The following is a 21249-nucleotide window of genomic DNA, read 5'->3' on the forward strand; positions in this document are numbered from 1 at the left end:
CCCTGGATCACATGAAAGTGTTCTATTAATGTGAATTGGCTGATGTTTGAGAACACTATGCTGGAGAGCTATGAAGTGTAAGGAATCTGACCCAGGGAGCTGTGGGGCTCTGACACATCAGTTCTGCACAGGAATTCTCAGTTGCTGGATGGGAATGACAAGGGACAGGTCCTGTGCACCGGGTGCAGCACATTGGCACTGTGTTGTTGTTGTTGGGATATGGATTTTTTAATGCAGGGAGACAAGTTCCATGTTAAACCAATGTAACTGGGATTCTACTCTCTGGCTTTTTACTCCAAGTATCAGGCTGTCCCTTTCACCTGACCTCACAAGCAAAGATTGGGAAAATTCATCAATCTGGCATGTGACAAATGTAAATAACAACAGCACTGCTGAAAGTGACAGCTGCCTTAAGGAAACCACGGCAAGGCAGCACTGCTCTGCCTATTTCCTTGGAATCCTTGTGGAGCTCAGGATAAACACTGCAAGCCTAGCAATGCTAGCAGATTAGCTGGCAGGATGGAGAGAAGGAAAAAGAAGTCTTCTGCCCCCGTTGCATCCTTCATCCTTGGCCTGTGTGCAGTTTTCCCTTGCCCACGTGGGCAGGAGAGAGGGAATGCAGCTTTGTCCTTTCCCTCGTGGGATGAGATGGAGCTCTCAGCACTGCTTTGCACAGGGTGGTTGGAGATGGAGTGTGAGATGTGAGAGCCTTTCAGGGAACCAGCCCCTGCCGCCTCAGCACAGAGCTGCCTCAAGCATACACCCCAAAGCAATGGCACTGCAATGGGAAACCCACACCAATCACAGCAATGTCCTTTAGGCAGAGCATGTTTTCACTTATATGGCACTTTTATAAATCCTCCCTTGGAATACACTGCTCCAGAAAGGAAAGAAAAACCCATTGCTTTCCTAATAGGGTGTGAATTACAGGCCTTTAAAGTCATAAATATATATATATCCACACCAGTACAAGATATAAAGGGATAGGATTAAACCTATCCCAGAAGTGCTCAGGCTTAAGTCAGTTGTCTGCATGGTATTGGCAAGGTCCAAGAGGTGATAATTTCTACAGATTACTATAAGAAATAATGAATTTATGAATTTTCTGTGAATACAGAAATGATTAGCACATTAAAATGTTTATGTCCAAAAAATTGCCGTGCAGTTATGCAAAATATGTGCACAAATCTTTATAACACTTATTGGCTTTCTGCTTTTGCAAAAATCTGACATTGTTCCACATTTGCTTTTAATTTGTTTATTCCCCCATTCAAGATGTTCTGGATGGACCACCAAGGCTGCAGCAGTCTGGCTATTCTCCACTCTGAGGCACCACTGATGTATGCATATATTTCCTACTCCTTCTTGCAAAGATTTTATTTTATTTTATTTTATTTTATTTTATTTTATTTTATTTTATTTTACTTTATTTTATTTTATTTTATTTTATTTTATTTTATTTTATTTTATTTTTCTACATTGCTGTTTGATTGTGGGGAAAAAGTGGAAGGTTTTCAGCATTTTGGTCTCCAGCACCATGATTTCCACATGTTGTAGTAGTGACCTGGTGTCAGTCTTTCACTTAATGAAACCTTCCAAGTCCATAAAAAGAAAGGGCTCCTGGTGCCAATGAGGGTTTGATCCTAACAGGGTTTTTTTCCTTGACATCTCACCAAACTGGGACTATATTTTTTCATAGTTCTATTAATAATTGTTCTTTCATGTGTCTCTGAAAATACCTCCTTAGACTGGCACAATGTATATGGTGATGTGATGGGCTGTAACCTAATCCACACTGCTGAGGGAATATCTGGTGCCAGATTTTCACCTCCCACAGGATTATCTGTAAATACAGAAATAAAAGCTGCTGCAAGAACCAAGTATACTAAGTCACACTTCTGCATTACTAAAACAATTTTTAAAAATTACCTACACTCATTAAAAGTTTTCCCTCATCTGTGTTTGCTTGCAGAGCTGGCAGCTGAATGCCAAATATCTCAGATGTTTTATTTCTGATGTTTTCAATCCTGTGCTGCCATGTTTTTAGACAACTAATTTCTTGCTTTATCTCTTCATCCTGAACAGGAGCATTTATTTTCGGGTATTCAAGGGAAATGCAAAAAGGTTTATGCTTTAAAATCATAAGCAACACTCTGGGGGTGACTAAAAGGTCTCATTTAAAGACAAATCTTTTTCCATTAATGGCTGGGAACATCTGCTAGCAAATCAGGGATACTCAGATCAGGAGGGCAATTTCCAGAACTGCACAAGTGAATAGATTTGATAGTAAATGAAACAGTGGTGGATCCACATTTTAGGGGCTCTAGATAAGAGCACCATTGTGCTGGGTAGTTCCCAAGCTGAGGTGCACTGTGAATCCCTCTTGTAATTCACTGCTCAGCACCATAAAAATACCACATTATTGCTCTCTATTTGGTGACAATGGAAACTGACCTTTGCTTGCTGAAATACACTATCTGTATGATCATGGTATATAAAAATTATACAATTTTACATGAAATTCGGTTGGAGATCTGCTGCTAAATGCCAGAAACTCTACATTCATTTCTGCTCCCTGAGAGGACCAAAAGAGGGAATGATGAAAACTGCACACAATGAAACTCTCCTGCTACATCTGAAATGTTTATTTTAGGATTCCTCTACGTGTCTCTTCTGACTTCAATGAGAACAAGGTTTTATGTATGTGCATGAATGAGAACTGAATGAACATCAGACAAAAAATAGTGTTGTGTGTAAAGGCAACTGGAAAATCTTGCAGTCAGCTGCATGTAGGACACTTTTTTCACTTACTATTTTCACTGCTGACAGCAACAATTGACATAGATACACAGTAATAGCTAGGAAAGCACACATCTGCTCATCTGGACAAGCAGAACTCAAAACAAAAACACAATGCAATGTACTGCAGTATTGGGAATGTTGAGTTCTTATTAAGCATAGTGAGAAGACAGTAAAAAATTGTAATTCACATTTGCTAAGCCTGTATTTGCATCCTGAATATTTTTACCATGTGTTTATGTACTGCAGTGTACAGTGGGCCCTGGTCTTGTTTGGATCCTCTCTTGAGCCTTTCTGTGTCAGCATCTGAAAGCAAATTACTAATATTGAATTTGCAATGCAAATTTGAAAGCATTCTACAAGTCACACAAAGAATAGAAAATGGTTCAAGAGCTCAAATATAATTTATTAATATTAATCTGAAGTATTACATATTTTAAACATATTTTGAAAGGTAGCTTGTGCATAGTTGCAGTCTGTAGTCCAGCTGAAGTACTGGTTTGGGCAAACTGAAGTAGATCCACGTCTATATACTGAGTCAAGCTGATCTATGAAGATGTTTAAAAAAATACTCCCAAAAATACCTTAAAACCCCCACCACAATAATTAGAACAACATAATAGTATTAATCAACAATGAAGGGCTAAGTGTTATGATTTCCATTTTGCAGGGACCGTTTGCAGGAAAGTGATGATCCCTCTGTTCTCAGCATTATACCTCAAGAGGTACATTCAGTGTTGGGGCCTTCCCTATAGAAAGGACATGGAGGTGCTGGAGAATTTCCAGAGAGTTCTTCTGAGGAATGGATGAGGGAGCTGGGAGTTTTCAGGCTCAATAAAAGGATGCTCGGGGGCCTTCATCGCTGTCCTCATCGCTGACCTGCAGGAGGGTGCAGCGAGGTGGGACCAGTCTCTGCTGGGCCTGCAGTGAGACAACCAGAGGAAATGGCTTTAAACTGAGACAGGGATATTCTGATTAGATATTAAAAATTTGTTTTCACTGTCTAGGTGCTCAGGCATTAGGAATAGGTTCCCAGGGAGGTGGTGGAGTCGCCATCCCCGCAGGTGTTCGGGAGGAGCTGGGTGATGTGCTTTAAGGGTTACAGTGACAGTGCCGGGTAGGCAGCTGGACTGGATAATCTTGAAGGTCACTTCCAACCCTGATAATTCCATGATTTTAATCAATGGTCCTTAAAGTCCCTTCCGACCCAAACCATTCTATGACCCTATAATTTATTTCATTTGCCAGAGCACAGATCCCTGCTCGGCGACTAACGCAGGCGTTTCCATGGACCCATCCCTGTATTAGAGGCGCTGGGACAATCGTAGCGCTCCTTTCCCCCTCTCCCCTCAGAAGTTGCTTCCTTTCTCTCTCGCTTTCCCCCGCTCCCCTCAGATGTCGGCTCCTTTCCCTCTCGTTTTCACCCGCTCCCCTCAGAGCTGGCTGTCCCCGCCTCCCTCCTCATGGCCCGCGGTTCTCCGCGCCCGCAGCGCCCTCCCGAGGCGCCGCTGGAGCCGCGCCCGCAGCGGAGCGGCCTCGGCGGCCCCGCCCACGCCCGGCTTCATGCACCGCCCGCCGCCGCTCACGGCGCCCGGCCCCGGGCAGCGACCGGAACTCCGGGGAAGGAAGTAAATGGCAAAGGAACGCTGAGGCATCGGTAACCGCCCCTACGGCGAGTCAGAAAGGCCCAACCCTGTTTGCCGGGGGACAGGCAGCGCAGAACCGGGGCGACAAACAGCGCCAAGATGGAAGATCGCGATCAGAGCGCAGGGGCTCAGCGACCACCGGCGGCGCCCGCAGACCCCTCCACCAAGACCCTCTGAAGCGAATTGCGCAGGCTCGAGTCGGTGCGTGAAGCCCGGCAGACACGCGGGCCGGCGTCACCCCGGCGGCATCCCGCGGTTCGCGGTGACAGCTCCGCGGCCGCCATGTCGCACACCGGCAGCAGCGGCGACTCCTCGCCGGACTTGCGCCGCCGCCGCTCGCGCCGGCCGCACGCGCAGGAGGACACGGCGGAGGCGGCAGGCGAGAGGCTCCGGCAGCTCAACATCGGCGAGGGCGACGACAGGGAGCACAACAGGATGATCCGCAGCCAGTATCGGGAGCTCATCTCCACCGTGCAGCGTAAGGAGGCGGCGGGGGCAGCGCCGGGGCTGCGGCTGGGCGGTCCGGGCTGGCGGCCGGGGGGACCTGCGGGGCTGGCGGCCGCTCCTCGGCGTGAGGGGAAACGCCTGGGCGAGGGAGCGTTCCTGGCAACTCCGCTTACTCGGGCTAACGACGCTCTGGGTTTGGACTTAGATCGAAATTTGACTCTCAAGGAAGCAGGGAATCGCAAATCATGGATTGCCTGGAAGGGACCTTACCGGTATTCTCGTTCCAGCAGTGGCAGGGACGCCTTCCGCTGTCCCAGGCTGCTCCAAGCCCTGTCCAGCCTGGCCTTGGACACTTCCAAGGATCCTGGGGCAGCTACACCTGCTCTGGGCACTCTGTGGATACACCCTGTATCTAAACGTTTTCCAGCGTGAGGCCGTTCTCCCCTGTCCTGTGCAAAGTCCCTCTCCTGCATCCCCTGGGATAGCGAGGTTACGAGGGGTTCACTGCATTAACACACATGCGGTGCCTGCGCTGGTGCAGTAGAACTTTAGAGATGCGGCGAAATCCTTTAATTTCACTTTCGTGATGTCTGAGCTTTAGTTTGAAACTGCAGGTATCATTATGTGCCTGGATCAGAAAGATATTCTTGGGACTTCCAAAAAATGCTCTGTAGTTTTTAACATTTCTCCAGACAGGTATGTGAGTCCTTCTCCTATGTGCATTTGAGTGAGTTGTGCTTTTTTCTTTACAAAAATGTGGCCGTGGTTGTGTCAGTAGCACTGCCAAGTTCAGCAACATGTGGGATTAGTTGTTTAGTAAATACCTGATAAATTTGTTCAGTTGTTTTACAAGAGGCTGCAGTGCAGTTTTTGGGTGATCAGCCTGTTTATAGAAGTGACCAAGCATACAGTTTTAGGGACTGGTTAGTTTTTTTCTTGGAAATTCCACTAATTTCCCCAAGTCAAGCCTGTTTTGCCAGTGAGGTAACTGTTGAGTGATCTCTCCCTTATCTAGACCCATGAGCTTTTTGTTCTCTTTTCTCTCCTTGGCCCAGTTGAGGAGTGATGAAGCTTTGGTGGGCACCTGGCCTCCAGTCAGCATCAAACAAGTGCAGTGTTTCTCAGTGCTTCTGTGTTTAAGTAATTCAGGATTTCCTTTGTGTCTTTTCCCACAGAAAATCGAGAATCCATGCTAAATTCAAAAAGCAATAGGCTGACAGAAGCTTTGGAAGAAGCCAATAGACTTTTTGATGGAGGTAAAACAAATTCTGTGATCTTTCATTGATGTGTTTGGCCAAGTGCGAGGCAATAATGGCTTACAAACAAAAGAGGGCAAGAGTGAGGTCCCAGTACTTAATCAGAATTTTTATAAAATAGAAATGTTAAGTTGAAGATTGGTTGAGTAAGTTGATGTGAGAAAATAAATGTCATTACAGTTTATTTGCTCTTAGAAATAACTCCTTGCTTTATTTTGATTCACTGGAACAGTGTATATCAGTAATACACATACAAGATAGCAGTGTAGAGGGGTTCTTTCACTTGCAATGGTGGAAGACATGTCAATAAAAATGGATTTGTTGTCCAAGATCATCTGTTACTTTTCCATGGTTTGTCATTCTTTCCCCTTTTAAAATATAAATATAAATATAAATATAAATATTGTTATGAGGATTATGTGTGTTAGAGGTCATTGCAATAAAAGGATTTCCAAAGCACTAAAGCCAGGATAGTCCTGTGATAGTCCTGTGCTGAATCTGATAATTCTATTTGTGATAATTTCATATTAATCACCATAAAATCCTTTCTGTGCCAGTTTGCCGGGCACGAGAGGCTGCACTGGATGCCCAGTTCCTTGTCATAGCATCCAATATAGGAAAGGAGAAGGCCAACGAGTTACACTCAGAGATGTCAGCATTTGATTCAACAGCATTTGCAGAAGACTTGGTAAGTTCCAGGCTCTGAATTGGCCAACATTTCTGCTGGAGGTTTGTCCTGTTTGTTACAGAACTATAAAGCCTCAGATTGTCAGGCAGTACTTGGCAGTTCTGGTGGAATTTAATGCTCTTCCTGTCAATTTCTTTGATAAACTTTCTGGTGACTGTTGTTAATTGTCTTAAACTACCTATTAAGCACTTGCAGTAGGGGAAAATCTGACTTTAAATGCAAACACCTCCCCCATTATTACACTGCTGCTCCTTTATGGTTCTGTCAGTTTGTGCTCTTAAAGTCTTCTGCTCTTTTTTCAGTCATTCTCAGTAGCTAAGTTGTTTCTTTATCATGTCCACTGGTTTCTATGTTTTTGGATAGAGTTCTTGAGGCCCTGTGTCACTGACATGAAATGGGACTTTGGGAGACTTGAATGCTTTCAGACTGTTTGTCTCTTTGTACTGGGGGGAAGAGTTGGACCAGAACAGCTTTTAACCAGGCTGTTGGCTTCTTTGCTCCTTGAAAATGCTTCCTTATGTTACAGCAGCTCAACAAGGAATCATGAGTGTTTGCTTAAGTCTATAAAAAACATAAAGTTCAATTAAAATTTTTTCCTGGGTTAGTGTGCAGTGGTGGATGCAGGGATAGGCCAGATAAGGTCTGTGATATTTGAGGGGCTGGGCTTCCTGTGAGTGTGTGGTGTTTAAAAACTGTGAGACATCTGAGCTCTGAAATGCAATATGAGTAATGTTCTGCTACTTCATACATCACTGAAAATGTGTTGCAATCTAAGCAGTTTTGTTTACCTATGGCTTTCATTGGCTGCTGAACACAAGGGTGAATTTGAGTGTTTATCTGTTTTCATGGTGTCCTCAGGAAAGTCAAAGTTCCTAGGCAGTGGTATCAAATGCTAATTTATCAGGAAAACACAACAATTGTGTCACCATGAATGTATCTACTGCTTTACCTCGAAGTAATTTCTTAATGCAGCTTTTTTCTTTTGCAGCTGACCTTCATGGGTATAAATCGCACAGAAGTGGAAGAAGCTGATGACTCTGAGGACGTTCCAGGTGATTTTTTACCCAGTCATGCCTGGCAGAAAATGGGGGAAGAAGCACCCAAGTACTTCAGGAGAGCACCCACTTTTCACTACATGTAAGTTTCTTCAAGGAAGTAGTGTGTACTGCAGCTCAAGGTAATGGCCTTGGCTGATTCTTGTCTTTGATGCCCTGGCTTGAAATGAGTTAAACTGAAGTCACAGCAGAGTGTTGACAAGGTATGAGGCTGTCAACATACTGGAACAACTTTTGGGGCTGGTTCTTTGCAGAAATCTCTAAATGCGATGAAGCTTTAGGTATCAGTCATCACTTTGCACTTTGTTGAGGAGATCCACTGCTCGCTATAAAGATTCCTAAGCATGCAGCATAAACCAGATTTGCATGTGCGCGTTTGTTGTGTTGTGTCTGTAGGGAAGGGTTCTCCCTTCCCTCCCTTGTGCTTCCAGTTATCCCGACTCCTCCCCAGTTGCCTTGGAGATTAATGTATTCTTTCTCAAATCCCTCCTCAGTGCCCTGTCCATCACTCAGCGCTCCCACCCTTTTCTCTAGAACTCTCTAGAAACTTCAACTGGAGCATCGAGTGATTGGCTCAGGGGCCGGGGCTCCACCCTCGCCCTCAAGTTATCCCCATTAGTGTTCTCCCTAAGTCAATCTTTGTATCCCACTCCCCTCTGAAACCTTATTCATCCAAGGACTGACTCCTCCCTTGTTTCCCTCCCTCCTTATAAGCTGTTGTAACTTCCCGCTCTTTCTCTTGGCTGTCGGTTTCCCCTGGGATCCATAAACCTGCCTTCGCCTCAGCTGGAGAGCGCGCTCTTCTCTTTCTGCTGCCTGTAGCCATAAGCCCAGGCACGTCCCACCACAAGGTAGCGCTGCTGTCACGGCACAGGGCGTTCGCCTTAGGCGCTGTCCCGAGCCGCGGAGATCGGGATAGCGCCCACCTACTGCTAGCGGTGCTGGCTGGATAGCTCGCCGGGACGGCCCAGAGGGACAGTATTTCTCCAGCTGGAGCGCTTCATGTGTTCTTTGTGTTTTGGTTAGGATGGGATCCTTCAAGTCTGAGCCTCCTGTACGAAAGCAGCGGATTGAGAGGCAGAAGAAAGCTAGCAGAGGGAAAGCAGAACGGGCAATGCCTGCTCAGGTTTGTTAAGTGTTATCTTTATTAAAAATCACTTTAAAATCTTGGTTTGTTTTGGGTTTTGTAATTATAAACTGTGTAGTATTTGTGACATCCCACCCTTAAGGGGAGGGGAGTATCCAAGATCCTCAGTGCTTGTGCTGTGCTGTGCTTATCTCCAGGAGCCTGAACAAGGACGTTCATCCCAGAAAAGTGCTGCCCTACCTTCATATGGCTCCTTCTCCAGCTATATCCTGTTGTTTCTCACAGTGTGTGATTACCAGCACTCCTTGGCTGTTACTGCCAACAGTCCTTCATTGGGTCCACAGCCATCCAGCTGGAGTTGGAAACACACACACCAGCCCCTTTCCTTCTGAGCTTCTACTAATCCATTATTAGGCATCCTGATTTGTTTTGTGTGGACTGCAGTATTTCACTGAGTGGAAGGAAGTAAAGCAAGATTTACAGACCAATTTCATGTTCAGAAGTAGGGTTTACCAACTGATTTTCAAGTTATGAGCTTACTTGTTCTGTTGCCTGTTGCTTTGAAGGAAACAAAAAAGAAACTTCTTTACATTAGTGTGGTGTCCATTTTTCTTTAAGAAGTGTCTAACAGGGTGTGGCATTTGCACTAAAATGTGGTTAATAGCAGCAAGCTAATTAGCTCACATAACCACTTTTTTATATTTCCTTATTCTTTGTGTCATTCACTAGCAGAAAAGCAAAAGTCTGGGAATACTGCAAGAGGCTCACATCTGAAACTGCAAATATAATCCATGTTGTTACAGGGAAGCCTTGGCTGTGATAATGCCAAGATATAGAGGCAAATGGTTGATTGCTGCCTTTTAAAAGGCAGCCTGCTCAATCCAAATAGTGCTAGAAAGGATTTGTTACAGTTTGTACTGGGAACAAGAGGAGCTGGAGACTTTGTGGGTTGCTTCTAAATGCTCATCTTCATTAAACTGGCAGACTGTAGCACTGTGTGACCCAGCTCCTCAGAGCTATTGAAAAGTAAGGATACACCTGTACACAGGCTCAAAACATGCAAGCCATGGCCTTTCAGATTGGCATTGTCAGATGGGAATTAAACCTAAAGCTCTTCAAAGTTGTCTCATGTTTGCATAAGTGTGTTTGTTATGTTTGCATGTACAGAGAAAAATACAAGTTAATGTTACATGTTCAAAAGAAGCCCTTTGCATGTTCTGGTAGTTCTACAACAGTTATTTGAGGTGAATCTCTGTTTCTTTTTCCCAGTTAAAAGAAATGGAGCAGTCTCATCAAGAAGCTACAGAAAAAGAAGTAGAGAGGATCTTGAGAATACTGCAAACTCATTTTGAAAATGATCGTAAGTATGATGAAATTAAGCATTAACTAGGGAAAATTAATGTTCTCTGTCTTCTACAATTTGGAGTGGTAAAACTACAGAGACAAAATGAGATGAAGTCTGCAAGTAGATATCTTTGGTGAAGCACATATACCAACTATGTATTTTTTATGAACACTAATCAGCTGTTGTTTGACTGCAAAGTAAATGTAAATCCTCTCTCCTGATTAAATTCTGCCACTTTTAGATGGTAGTTAAATAGTCAAATATATGGATTTGTGTGGGGGAAATGATGGAAGAAAATAATACACTACATAATCTACTCTAGAACATCTGTTACTGCAGGCAGCTGGGAATTCTGGATTATAACTAAATTGAAAAACATCCCTTTAGCTTTTGAAAGGTGCACTGGCTCTCTTAAGTTTGTATTTACATGTGTCAGCTCTGTGTATACCACCTGTTTGTTTATTTGGTTGTTTGAACAAAGGTGTTTTTGCATCCCCAGCTAATACACCCATTTCCTACTTTGATTTTGTGATTGATCCGAACTCGTTTGCACGGACTGTGGAAAATGTGTTTCATGTGTCCTTCCTTGCCAGGGTAAGGCATGATGTCTTTTTAAAATATCCCTTTAGATACTAGAGTTACCTAGAAGTACTGACCTGGGTTTTTTCCTGGCTTTGATATTGAAGAATTAGGATTTAAATAGTAGGAATATGAATTTATTTTCTGCAAGCGAACTGGTAATCAAATTTGTAATCTTTGATTACTTTGGTAATCAAATTAAAAAGGAAACAGAGTTGACTTTATTTCTTTGCACTGCAGTCAGTTTACCAACAAAACAGCAGTGATATTTTTGCAGTCAATATGTTTATCAAAAAAGATTCTGGCTTGCATTTTCTGCACATGTAGAAAAATTCTCACAGAGTATGGAAGAGTTACTGAGGCTGTAGAAAACTATGTTAGTGCAAGGTTTTATATTCTTTTTGAATCCAGGGATTTACACTTCAAAACTGTGCTTAGTTTGACTAATAAATAAAATTAATTATGGAAAAAATGAAAACTACCAAGGATATTTTGACTAATTCAGGTTTCATGTTGAATAGATACATTATTATAAAGGGTTAGCTCAAGTATATTTAGAGAATAACAATTATTTTAATAAAGCATAACTTTTATAATCCAGCAGTTACACATTGTTGCTATATGGACTGCATTATTTATGCATAATTGCTGTATTAAACTAGTTTTTTCTTATGTGGTATTCTTTATCAGTATATGTACCTGTTCATGATTATGTAGTAAGTAAAAATACGAATTTTCAGTACATTCTCCTAACTGGAAAACTCTTAAGTTATAAACCTTTAAATCCCACTGTTGTTTAGGATGGTCTTGCAAAAATAAAGCTGGATGAAGATGCATTGCCAATAATAGGTAAAATACAGTTTTAAAATGTTCTAATTGTAACAACATTACATGTTACATGTTCACAAAGTTTTTAGGTATATTTTTAACTGGGGATATGCAGTGGATGTAATTGAAGGTATGAAGAGATCTATGGGCAGCTGAAAGGATTGAATCTTTTCAAATATTAATATATTTAAAAGATCATACAAATTAATTCCATTAATAGAAATCAAAGGTTATTACCTTTCAAGTTATATTTTTGCTAATAAGTTAATGAACATTATTACACTTGGCTGAACAAAGACATCTTTGGGTGTAAGAACTCTCTTGTCTCAGAGTTGGGAAGTGCTGCAGCTTCAAAACAGTTGGAAGGGAAATCCTTCATTCAAGGTTGAATGAGGAGTTCATTCTCCATTCTTCATACAAGATTGGCTTTCATTCCCACAGGATATCAGTGGGGTTAAGACTTTGGTGGGATATTGTAAGGAATGAAATATTTAGGTCCTCCTGAAAAAAGTCAGTCCTAAGTTTTTAAGATCTGAGACTTAAGGAAGTATCTCAAGCAGTACATGGTACAGGTTGCTGATAGAGACTAACTGGGTGGAATGTGTAGGATTGATCGATTTTTGTGAAGCTTTTGTGTGGAAACTGACTTGACAAGTGTAAATCCTGAAAATGCTGTGTTTGGATCAGAGCCTGTCAAACCCAGCGAGGGAGGGGAGGAGGACAGCAGAGCTGCAGCACAGAACCAGGTGGTCATAAGTCTGGACCAGAGAGAATGGAAGGTACCATGGACAGCACTTCATCCTTGGGATCAGTTCTTTTTTATTTAAGCCTCTGAGAGCTGTGCTGGGGAGGGCAGCTGTTCTGTGTGCAGAAACACTGCACTTCACCTTATGCATGCCAGAACAATCTCAGATCTAAGGGATTTTTGTAGCTGCAGGAAAACTGAGAATTTGGGTTGTGATTCCACCTTTGATTCCTGAAGCCTGGTCAGTTTAAGTGCTTTGAAGCTGTGCACTGGCTTCACTGTTTTATACAAGGCCTGGGTAAATATGGGATCTGTTTCTTCCCTGATGTACAGTACTTGTCACTGGAGGCAAAGTTATCCATGCAATTGCCTCACTGTTTGTAATAAATCTTAGACAAAAAGTAGTTTTGAGCACACATACTTCTCCTTTGTCCCTCACTCAGAATGTGCAGCAGAAATGTAGTAATTTGAAATAGTGCTTTAGTATCAGAAACTTTATTCCTTGCTTGGTGGTAATTAAATTGAAATAGTTAATCTCTGCTGACTGACACACTGCTGTCATATCTAACCAGGAGATCATAGAAACATTTCAGATAACAGAAGCTATGATTACCCCTCTTTATCAGAGCACTGAAGAAGAAATGGAGACAGAGTAACTGTTCAAGTAAGTTCTTTTAGCACAACTCAGTAAGCTCCTTATGCACGGGGGAGAACTTCAGGGAATCTGTGTGTGACAAATGCAAAAGAACTGTAAGCAGGGTGATTGTAACACCTGGAATTGCTGTGTTCTTGCCCTCTTCATGAAACAAAATGTCATCTAGCCATGTATGCAATGATTAACTGGGAAAAAAACCCCTTTATTTTTGAGTTTGATGGTCAGTTAAGTGATGAGTTATTTTTTGGAACTTTATACTCGGAATGCAGTGTTGGAAAGAATCATAGCTTAGTTTTTCTGTTTGGATTCTTAACTTCCTGACAGGTGATGATGTTAATAAAGTAGTGTGAAGAAGGACTTAGAGGGAACCAGGCTGTCTTTCCCTTCTGCTTCCATAAAATTCTTCCAGTGATTGGACTGAAGTCCTGTCACAGTTCTTTGGTCAATTCCAGATCCTAATGCATATTATCTTACTGCCTGCTCTTTTTTGTTTTTCTTTCCCCTTAGGTGCCTTAAAGAAAATACTTCAGGACATTTCTTCCAACAACTGTTTTATATGTATATGTTGTAAAATTAAATATATTTTTTTCTGGAACATCTCAATGCTTTATATGAGCTGCTTTGTTTTAAACCATGGAATGGGTTGGGTCAGAAGGGACCTTAAATCCCACTTAGTGTCACCCCAGCCATGGCAGGGACACCTTCCACTGTCCCAGGCTGCTCCAAGCCCTGTCCAGCCTGGCCTTGGACACTTTGAGGGACCCAGGGGCAGCCACAGCTCCTCTGGGCAACCTGAGGAAGTCTAGACTTGTGACAGAGTTATTGATGTATTATGGCTCAGTTTGCTACTTCATATGAAGTTTACTGTCACTCATGAAAAAGGTAAAAAGCAAACACTGTCCCTTCTTCCCTCTCTTGTCCCACCCCAGCAGCAGCAAGTGCAATTCATATGGTTAAACATCCCTGCTGGGATAATCTTGCTATCCTGTATGATTTTGGGTGCTGCAGGAGAATGGGTACTGCCCTGCTGTTCTTGCTACTCTGGAAATAAAGGTTTGAGTTTGGAAATCCGGTCTCAGTTACAGATAGCAGTTCCCCCTTCCTTCATTCCAAACTCCTCCTGTATTTGTTTGGTACTTTGGGCATTGGGCAGGCCAGCTCTATAGGGCCAGAACATTATTTTATTAAAAGTACTTGTATGGAAGTCTTGTTCCTTCTCAGAAACCGCTCTGTGGAAGAGCTCAGGATCTCTCCCACCCTTTTATCCTGCTGTAGAGGGTACACAGGGCTCCATCCCCACGGAAGGGCTGTTGGAGCGTGTTTTTGGGGTGAGGAGCTGCTCAGGCCGTGAGGGTGAGGGGGGACACGGCTGAGGAGCGCCAGAGCCTCAGCGCTCTTCGCTCTGCGATGCGCACGCGGGGGAGGCTGGGCCGGGCCGGGCGCGGCGGCTGCGGCCGGGCAGGGGCGCTGTGGGGCTGCGGGGCCGACGGCGCCATGCCCGCCGCCGTGGTGGAGTACAAGGGATGGAAGGAGGGCTACGGCTGCGGCTACTGCGGCGCGGCGCGGGGCAAGGTGTCCGCGGGTGAGCGGGTCTGGGGATGGCGGCCGGGCCGGGCTCGGGGCTCCTCCGGCCCCGCCGCGCCGCCCGCCCGAGTCATGGCGGCCGCGCCGCTTCCTGTGCGCGCCGCCCGCGCGCCGCCCGCGGCAAAGATGGCGGCGGGCGCCGCTTCCGGACGGCCCGGGGCTCTGACCTGAGGCGGGCGGGGATGGCGGCGGGCGGCGGCTCCCCGAGCATCGTCGAGTTCTTCGGCGGGGAGGATGGCTACCGCTGCGGCTACTGCAGGAGCGACACCGGCAACATCTCGCACGGTGCGGGCGGGGCGGGCTGGCAGCGAGGCCGCCCCGGGCTGGCCGGGAAGCGGCGGCTGCGGGGCCGGGGAGGGCGGCCGGGACAGGCGGCGGCTCGGCAGCAGCTCCCGGCAATCCAGCCGGGAGATCGGAACGGCTCCTACGGCCCGGTGCTCCCCAATGACTGTGACAGAACTGAGCGGCGGTTCTGTGTTGTTTTCCTTGTATATTTCTGGGGAGTGGGAGGTGCACAGGGGAACTTAGCGCTGGTGCGGTCAGAGAAATGGTTAATTGCATCCCGGATTTGTGTTGGGCTTAGGGTTTTTACATTTAATGTGGTTATTGAAATCAGTAATTACCATATTTAAGAATATGTCAGATTCCTGTGCATAAGTGGCCATTAGCTACTCAGATTTGCAATAACCGCAGAATCACAGAATTGTTTGGATTGGAAGGGACCTTAAAGCCACCCAGTGCCACCCCTGCGATGGGCAGGGACACCTCCCACTGTCCCAGGCTGCTCCAAGCCGCAGTGTTCAACCTGGCCTTGGGCACTGCCAGGGATCCAGGGGCAGCCACAGCTGCTCTGGGCACCTGTGCCAGGGCGTTTCCTCCCTCACAGCCACGAATTTCCTCCTATTATCCCATCTAACCCTGCCCTCTGGCAGTGAGAAGCCATTCCCTGTGTCCTGCCCCTCCATCCCTTGTCCCCAGTCCCTCTCTGGAGCTCCTTTAGGCCCTGGCAGGGCTCTGAGCTCTCCTGGAGCCCCTTCAGGCCCTGGAAGGGCTCTGAGCTTTCCCTGGAGCCTTCTCCTCTCCAGGGGAGCACCCACAGCTCTCCAGCCTGTCCCAGAGCAGAGGAGCTCCAGGCAGTTCTGCAGAGTTTGTTGTATTTTACAGACAAACCACGGTCAGTCAAGTGTGCTGCTGTGTTGTTTATTTCAGGTATGTGGGCGCATTCGATGACAGTTCAAGATTACCAGGATCTCATAGACAGAGGATGGCGAAGGTACATTGAAAAAGAAAATACAAAGCCATGTTGTCAGTTGATATAACAGTTAGAATCCACATTTAAATTTAGAATCCACATTTAAATTTAGATCTATAGATACACTTACATATCCATGAGTAATTGAACTATTTGTCCAGTGCTCTGTTACCTTTTGTAACATGACTTTCAAACAGGGAAATATTCTGTGATTTTAGAAGGACAATGCAGTCAGCAAAGAACTGAAGAACTTGCTCTTTGATATTTCAGCATGACATGCTTTGATGTGATTTTTATAAAAAAGCTTCTTCATTTATTTTGTAGTATAAACAGCAACAAAAAAATGAATGCATATTTATTACTCTTTTCAGAAGTGGAAAATATGTCTACAAACCTATCATGAATCAAACATGTTGTCCTCAATACACAATAAGGTAAGAAACTCAAAGTACACTTTTGTAAGGGATTTGACCACTTCAAATATGTTCCACCATATGTGTTTGCTGCTTGAAATACGTCATACTTGAGGAGTTAATCTACTTTTAATGATACTTTGAACAGTAAATGTATGCTTTTGGGTTTGTGCATAGGGACTTCAGCAACTCTGGGATATTTTTCTGTAAGGAAATAACCTTGTCTGTAACCCACAAACACTGCTTTAGCAGCCCAAATAAGAGAGGCTTACATTTGTATTTTAGTAATTCTAGAGATACACATAAAAAACATGCCCTAAGGACTGATATTATTCAGTAGAAGACAATGAAATTTCATGATCTCAAAAGTGTTGATAAAACATTTGACCACTCAATATAGAGAAACTTAAGAAATAAATAGAGATTACAGTGTAATTTTTGTAAGTGGTTCCTTAACCTTTTTTTTTTTTTTCCTTAAACAGTCTTTCACAAAAGAAATGTTCTTTTTGGTCTTTTTTAGGTGCCGGGCTTTGCATTTTCAGGCCTCCAAGTCCCACAAGAAAGTTCTGAAGAAAATGTTGAAATTTATTTCCAAAGGAGATGTGTCAAAGGTAGCGAGTGAAGGTAAGAAACAGTGAGTGTTTGAAAACCAATGCTGACGTGTGGAAGGAGGATTTCAGTACCTGCTTCAGTGGTCAGATGGCAAATGGGCTTTGAATTCTGTTTGTACACCCCTGGCTGGGCTGGGTCTTGAGCACTTCAGTAGCCCAGAAACCAAATTGTTCAGGGGGCTGGGGTTATTGAAGAAAATATTTCCTTACTTTTTCTATTGACCAGCTCATTTTCCTGGGCATGTCCTCACTTTCTAGCTGGGTGCTGCAGAGAATTAGATGCTCTTTTTACTTTTATCATGAAACTGATAATCTGGAGAGGACTAACTGGTGGCACAAAAAAGGAAGAGCAAACAGAGAGGGATTTTCCAGTTACCTTCCATTTATACAGCACCAAATCCAGCAATTCTTTGTGCTGGTGAAACTTGTATTGGTTCTGAATCATTATAATCTGCCTCTTTTGTATGTGTGGTATGCTAGATTTGTTTGTTATTTGTTTGAAATAGTTTATTATTTATTTGATTGTTATTTGTTTGAGATATTTGACTGTTCTGTTTTAGGGGAGGAAATAAAACTGTTCTAATAAATGAATTGATGTTCATAGTTCAGGATCATAAAGGAAACTCTGTGTTCAGACTGTTGCAATACTGTGGGAAAACACTTGTAAAATTGGAAACTAGTTAGTTTGGTACTAATTTTAGCTGTGGAAAAAGTGAGCTGTGGTTGTACAGAGAGAAATTCACTCATGCAGGTTTTAATTCTTGACAGAAGAGCCGATGGATTCCCATATAGAGGATGTGGCCACGTGTGATTTTGCATACAAAAGTGAGTCTCAGGTCAGTCAGTCTGACCTGACTCCCTTGGCTGTGGATCAGGCTGAGAGGGTGGAGAATGAAGATGAGGACTCAGGAGAAACAAAAGAAGAGGGCAATGTGCAGAAGGTGGAATCAGATTCTGTTCAGATCCGTGCAGACAAGGACACCCCAGTCCCTGCAGAACCATCACATTCAGCTAAAGCTGTTCATGCACCACCCAAGCCAGGTAATTTCTGCTAGTCATTGGAGTATCCTCTCATCATTTCACATCTTCTTGAACTCCCTTCTTTTTATCTTGCTTAGTAAGTTAATAATTGTTTTATTTTATTGTTTTGTTTTATTCCCTGCGTTCCTCCCAGTTTATGGAATTACAGCATGAAAATTGAGAGGTGCTGGATTTTACTTGTAATACTGTAATTTATATTTTGTTACATGAAAAAGTTATATTTATCTTCTTTTCCTCACCTTAAGTAAGAGTGAATCTTTAAGATCTGAAGCTAAAGAGGGGAGATTTAGATTAGAAACTTTTTATGATGAGGCTGGGGGTGCCCAGAGCAGCTGGGGCTGTCCCATCCCCATGTTGGATGGGGTTTGGAGCAGCCTGGGACAGTGGAAAGTGTCCTTTTAAAAGTCTCTTTCAGCCCAAACCATTCTATGATTCTGCCTTCTCTTGGGACATGGGTGATTTCTGGCAGAAAGATGGTAAGGGGTGGGTGGATAATTTATTTAAACCAGAATAATTTATTTAAGGTAGAATTGCTGACAGACACTTTGTGGCCCAGAGGCTACAGGTGAGGCAGCCTTGTCTTACAGATCTTGTTTCTCATTTTGTGTACCCTGTTTTAGCAAATAAAGGGAATTTCCTTCATTGTGGTGTATATGGTAGGGAAAATCCTACTGGAAACTTGTGGCTTTAGAGTTTGTGCCTGTGTTGGGACATCCTAATAATTCCTGATTTCACTCACCTCTTGCATGTTGTGCAGTATGTAGGAGAACAAAGTACTTCTGTCTTTTTCTGTAGCATTGCTGATTTGAAGTGAAATAATGTTTTTTCCTTAATAACCGCTCATCCCTATTGTATCTGATTTTCACCAGCTTAATAAACAATTTTTGCATCTGAATAAAAGGAAAATTTTCAGAAATACTTGCTCAGAGAATCAGCAGAGTTGCATAGAAATACTACAGAAATTTTAAAACCGTATTTAGTATTTTGATCTTATACAAACCTTTACAGCCCTTATATAGTTTATTGTTCATATCAATTTTATTGTGCAAATTTTCAAAGCTCTCTTGTTTTAAATAATAAATTAAAAACTTTGGCCCATGTAAACTTAGTATTGGAAAGAAATGAAGTAGTTGTTGACAGCAGATGGCAGACTTGGGTAAGGAATAGGAGTGTAAAAACTTGCCAGTGCTTTGGAAAAGGTGAGGTAAGGTCTTCACTTAGGTTAAGAAGAGCTTTGAATCAAACTTTAATAAATAAATGCAGATAAATAACATTGAAGTGCATTTCAGGAAAAAAAGGTTTAATTTTACAGAGCAGAAATATTCATGAGTGTGCTTCTTTCTTGTGTTTTTTTAAAGATACAAGTGAACAATAAGTGCATCAGAAGCTTATTTAATTTTTTTTTTTAATGCTAGCTGGTGTCACAGGTCAAATTTAGTTTAAAATTTTCCAGATTCAAAAATGTTTAGTTTTCATCTTGGAAAATGTAGACTTAGTCTGTAATAAGATTGTTTAATTGCATTTTTATTCCTTTATAAACAAAACAGGTCATTGTCCTCTAGGAATAATGGTCTGTTTCTGCACAGTTTCAGATAGAAAAGGAGGTTTGCTTATATCTCTGTAGGCACGGTCACTGCTTGAGGAAGTTTTTCTTGCTAAGTTACAGCTTACAGAAGATCCAAGACATGAAACAGATCCTGATACAGATGAAGTACTCATTCTTCAAATACATCATGGGAGTTTTAAATAAACTCTTCCTCTGACTTGTTTGCCTGAGGACAGGTCACACAGTGTCTGCAATTCCCTCATGCCTTTGGATCTGTGTTGCTTTACAACTCACAGTTCTTGTATTAGTAAGGAACAAATGGATCAAGGTGGGAAACAGTGCGTGGGTTTGACTTCTCCTTTCAGCAAATACCACTTCACAGATAGAATTCTATAAATGACTCATCTGTTAAACTGCAAAAAGTGAATTTATTGATTAAAACAGACAATCTGAAGATAGTTTTAAGCAAATATGCAAATTTGTGGCCTTTTCCATTACATGACCATAATAGCATTGGCAGCATTTCTACACCCTGCCTATGGATTCCGGGTTTTATTTTGGGGTGTGTGTCTTCACAGGAGTCTGTGCTGTAGCCACACACACACAATCACACGGGCTTTGAATGCAGAAGACCAATTCTCTGTGATTTTGTGGTTGTATTTCAAGTTTTTAAGCACACCCTTGGCTTTGGGGTGAAGTGGTCAAGGTGACTCCAGATTAGTGCTGCAGTAAGAAGCTGTGGGAGAATCACTGCATTAGTGTTGCATCAGGTGTTGGTGGTTGTAAATGTGAAAGGCCATGCTGAGTTCAGAGCCCAGGCTGCAGTAAATGGTGATTTTAACCATTTCCTTCCAATGATGAGGTGAGAGCTGTTTGTTATCAGGTGTGGTGTTTAACTCTGCCTGTGCCCTCATAGGGAAAGGGGCTGATCTGAGCAAGCCCCCGTGTCGGAAAGCAAAGGACATCAGGAAAGAGAGAAAACTCCAGAAGCTCCTGCAGAACCAGATGGGCACAGCAGAAGGCTCTCAACTTCAAGGAGATCAAACTTTCCTCTTGCAAAACTCTAAACCTAAAACAAACCAGCCTAAAAACATTGAAGACTTTGTTTTTGTCCCTCTACCTGATGATGCACGACACAAATTAGAGGTAATCTCTTGTTCACTGTTGTTGGAGGCAGATGAAGGAAAGGTCCAGTTAAGGAGTTTTTGAAAAGCTTAAGTGTGTATTTATGGCTTTATGAAGTAGTTGTGGCTTAAGTCTTGAAATATATGTGGTACTGAATGATGTATATTTATTTATATATATATAGATATATATATATAGATGTAGGTACAGATAGATATATATATAACTATACATAGATACATATATATAGATATAGATAGATATGCATCATAGGACTGTGTATATATATATATATATATATATGTATGTATATGTATGTATTTATATAAATTACACACTCATGGTGCAGCTGCACTCTTTTTAACCACAGGAGGGTACTCTTGTACTACCATGTTCTAGCAGTTCAGTTACTAAAATAACTTGCAAATTAATTTCATACGGAGTGACTTGAAAATGAAAAACTTTGTATTAACCAAGTGTTAAATAATGAGAGAAATTCACTATTTAGGTCTGCAATATATAAATACTTAAACTACCTAAGCTAATG

General features: G+C 42.8%; 2 protein-coding genes across 9 annotated transcripts in view; both read left to right on the forward strand.

Annotated features, from left to right (window-relative positions):
* Positions 1-4419: 4419 nt before the first annotated feature.
* Positions 4420-13733, forward strand: NSMCE4A (NSE4 homolog A, SMC5-SMC6 complex component). Of its 2 annotated transcripts, none has more exons than XM_059476891.1 (11): positions 4420-4923; positions 6068-6148; positions 6706-6836; positions 7825-7973; positions 8918-9017; positions 10248-10338; positions 10823-10917; positions 11703-11751; positions 12418-12509; positions 13048-13139; positions 13638-13733. In XM_059476891.1, the coding sequence occupies exons 1-10, from the start codon at positions 4728-4730 to the stop codon at positions 13129-13131; spliced, it is 1068 nt and encodes a 355-aa protein (XP_059332874.1). In that variant the 5' UTR covers positions 4420-4727; the 3' UTR covers positions 13132-13139; positions 13638-13733. The 2 variants fall into 2 exon arrangements, with proteins under 2 accessions (XP_059332874.1, XP_059332875.1); XM_059476892.1 differs by lacking the exon at positions 4420-4923 and adding an exon at positions 5224-5588.
* Positions 13734-14600: 867 nt separating this feature from the next.
* ATE1 (arginyltransferase 1) overlaps positions 14601-21249 on the forward strand; it is a 70175-nt gene continuing 63526 nt past the window's right edge. For 4 of the 7 annotated variants that reach the window (XM_059476747.1, XM_059476748.1, XM_059476752.1 and 1 more), the window contains exons 1-6: positions 14851-14999; positions 15924-15987; positions 16338-16400; positions 16900-17003; positions 17759-18031; positions 20494-20723. In XM_059476747.1, the coding sequence (XP_059332730.1) occupies positions 14897-14999; positions 15924-15987; positions 16338-16400; positions 16900-17003; positions 17759-18031; positions 20494-20723 (837 nt within the window). In that variant the 5' untranslated portion in view covers positions 14851-14896. Of the gene's footprint in view, positions 14713-14850; positions 15000-15923; positions 15988-16337; positions 16401-16899; positions 17004-17758; positions 18032-20493; positions 20724-21249 lie in introns of those variants that run through there. The other 3 variants (XM_059476750.1, XM_059476754.1, XM_059476751.1) reach the window with 2 other exon arrangements.

The sequence above is a fragment of the Ammospiza nelsoni genome, chromosome 8 (genome assembly GCF_027579445.1).
Source record: "Ammospiza nelsoni isolate bAmmNel1 chromosome 8, bAmmNel1.pri, whole genome shotgun sequence".
NCBI classification, from domain to species: domain Eukaryota; kingdom Metazoa; phylum Chordata; class Aves; order Passeriformes; family Passerellidae; genus Ammospiza; species Ammospiza nelsoni.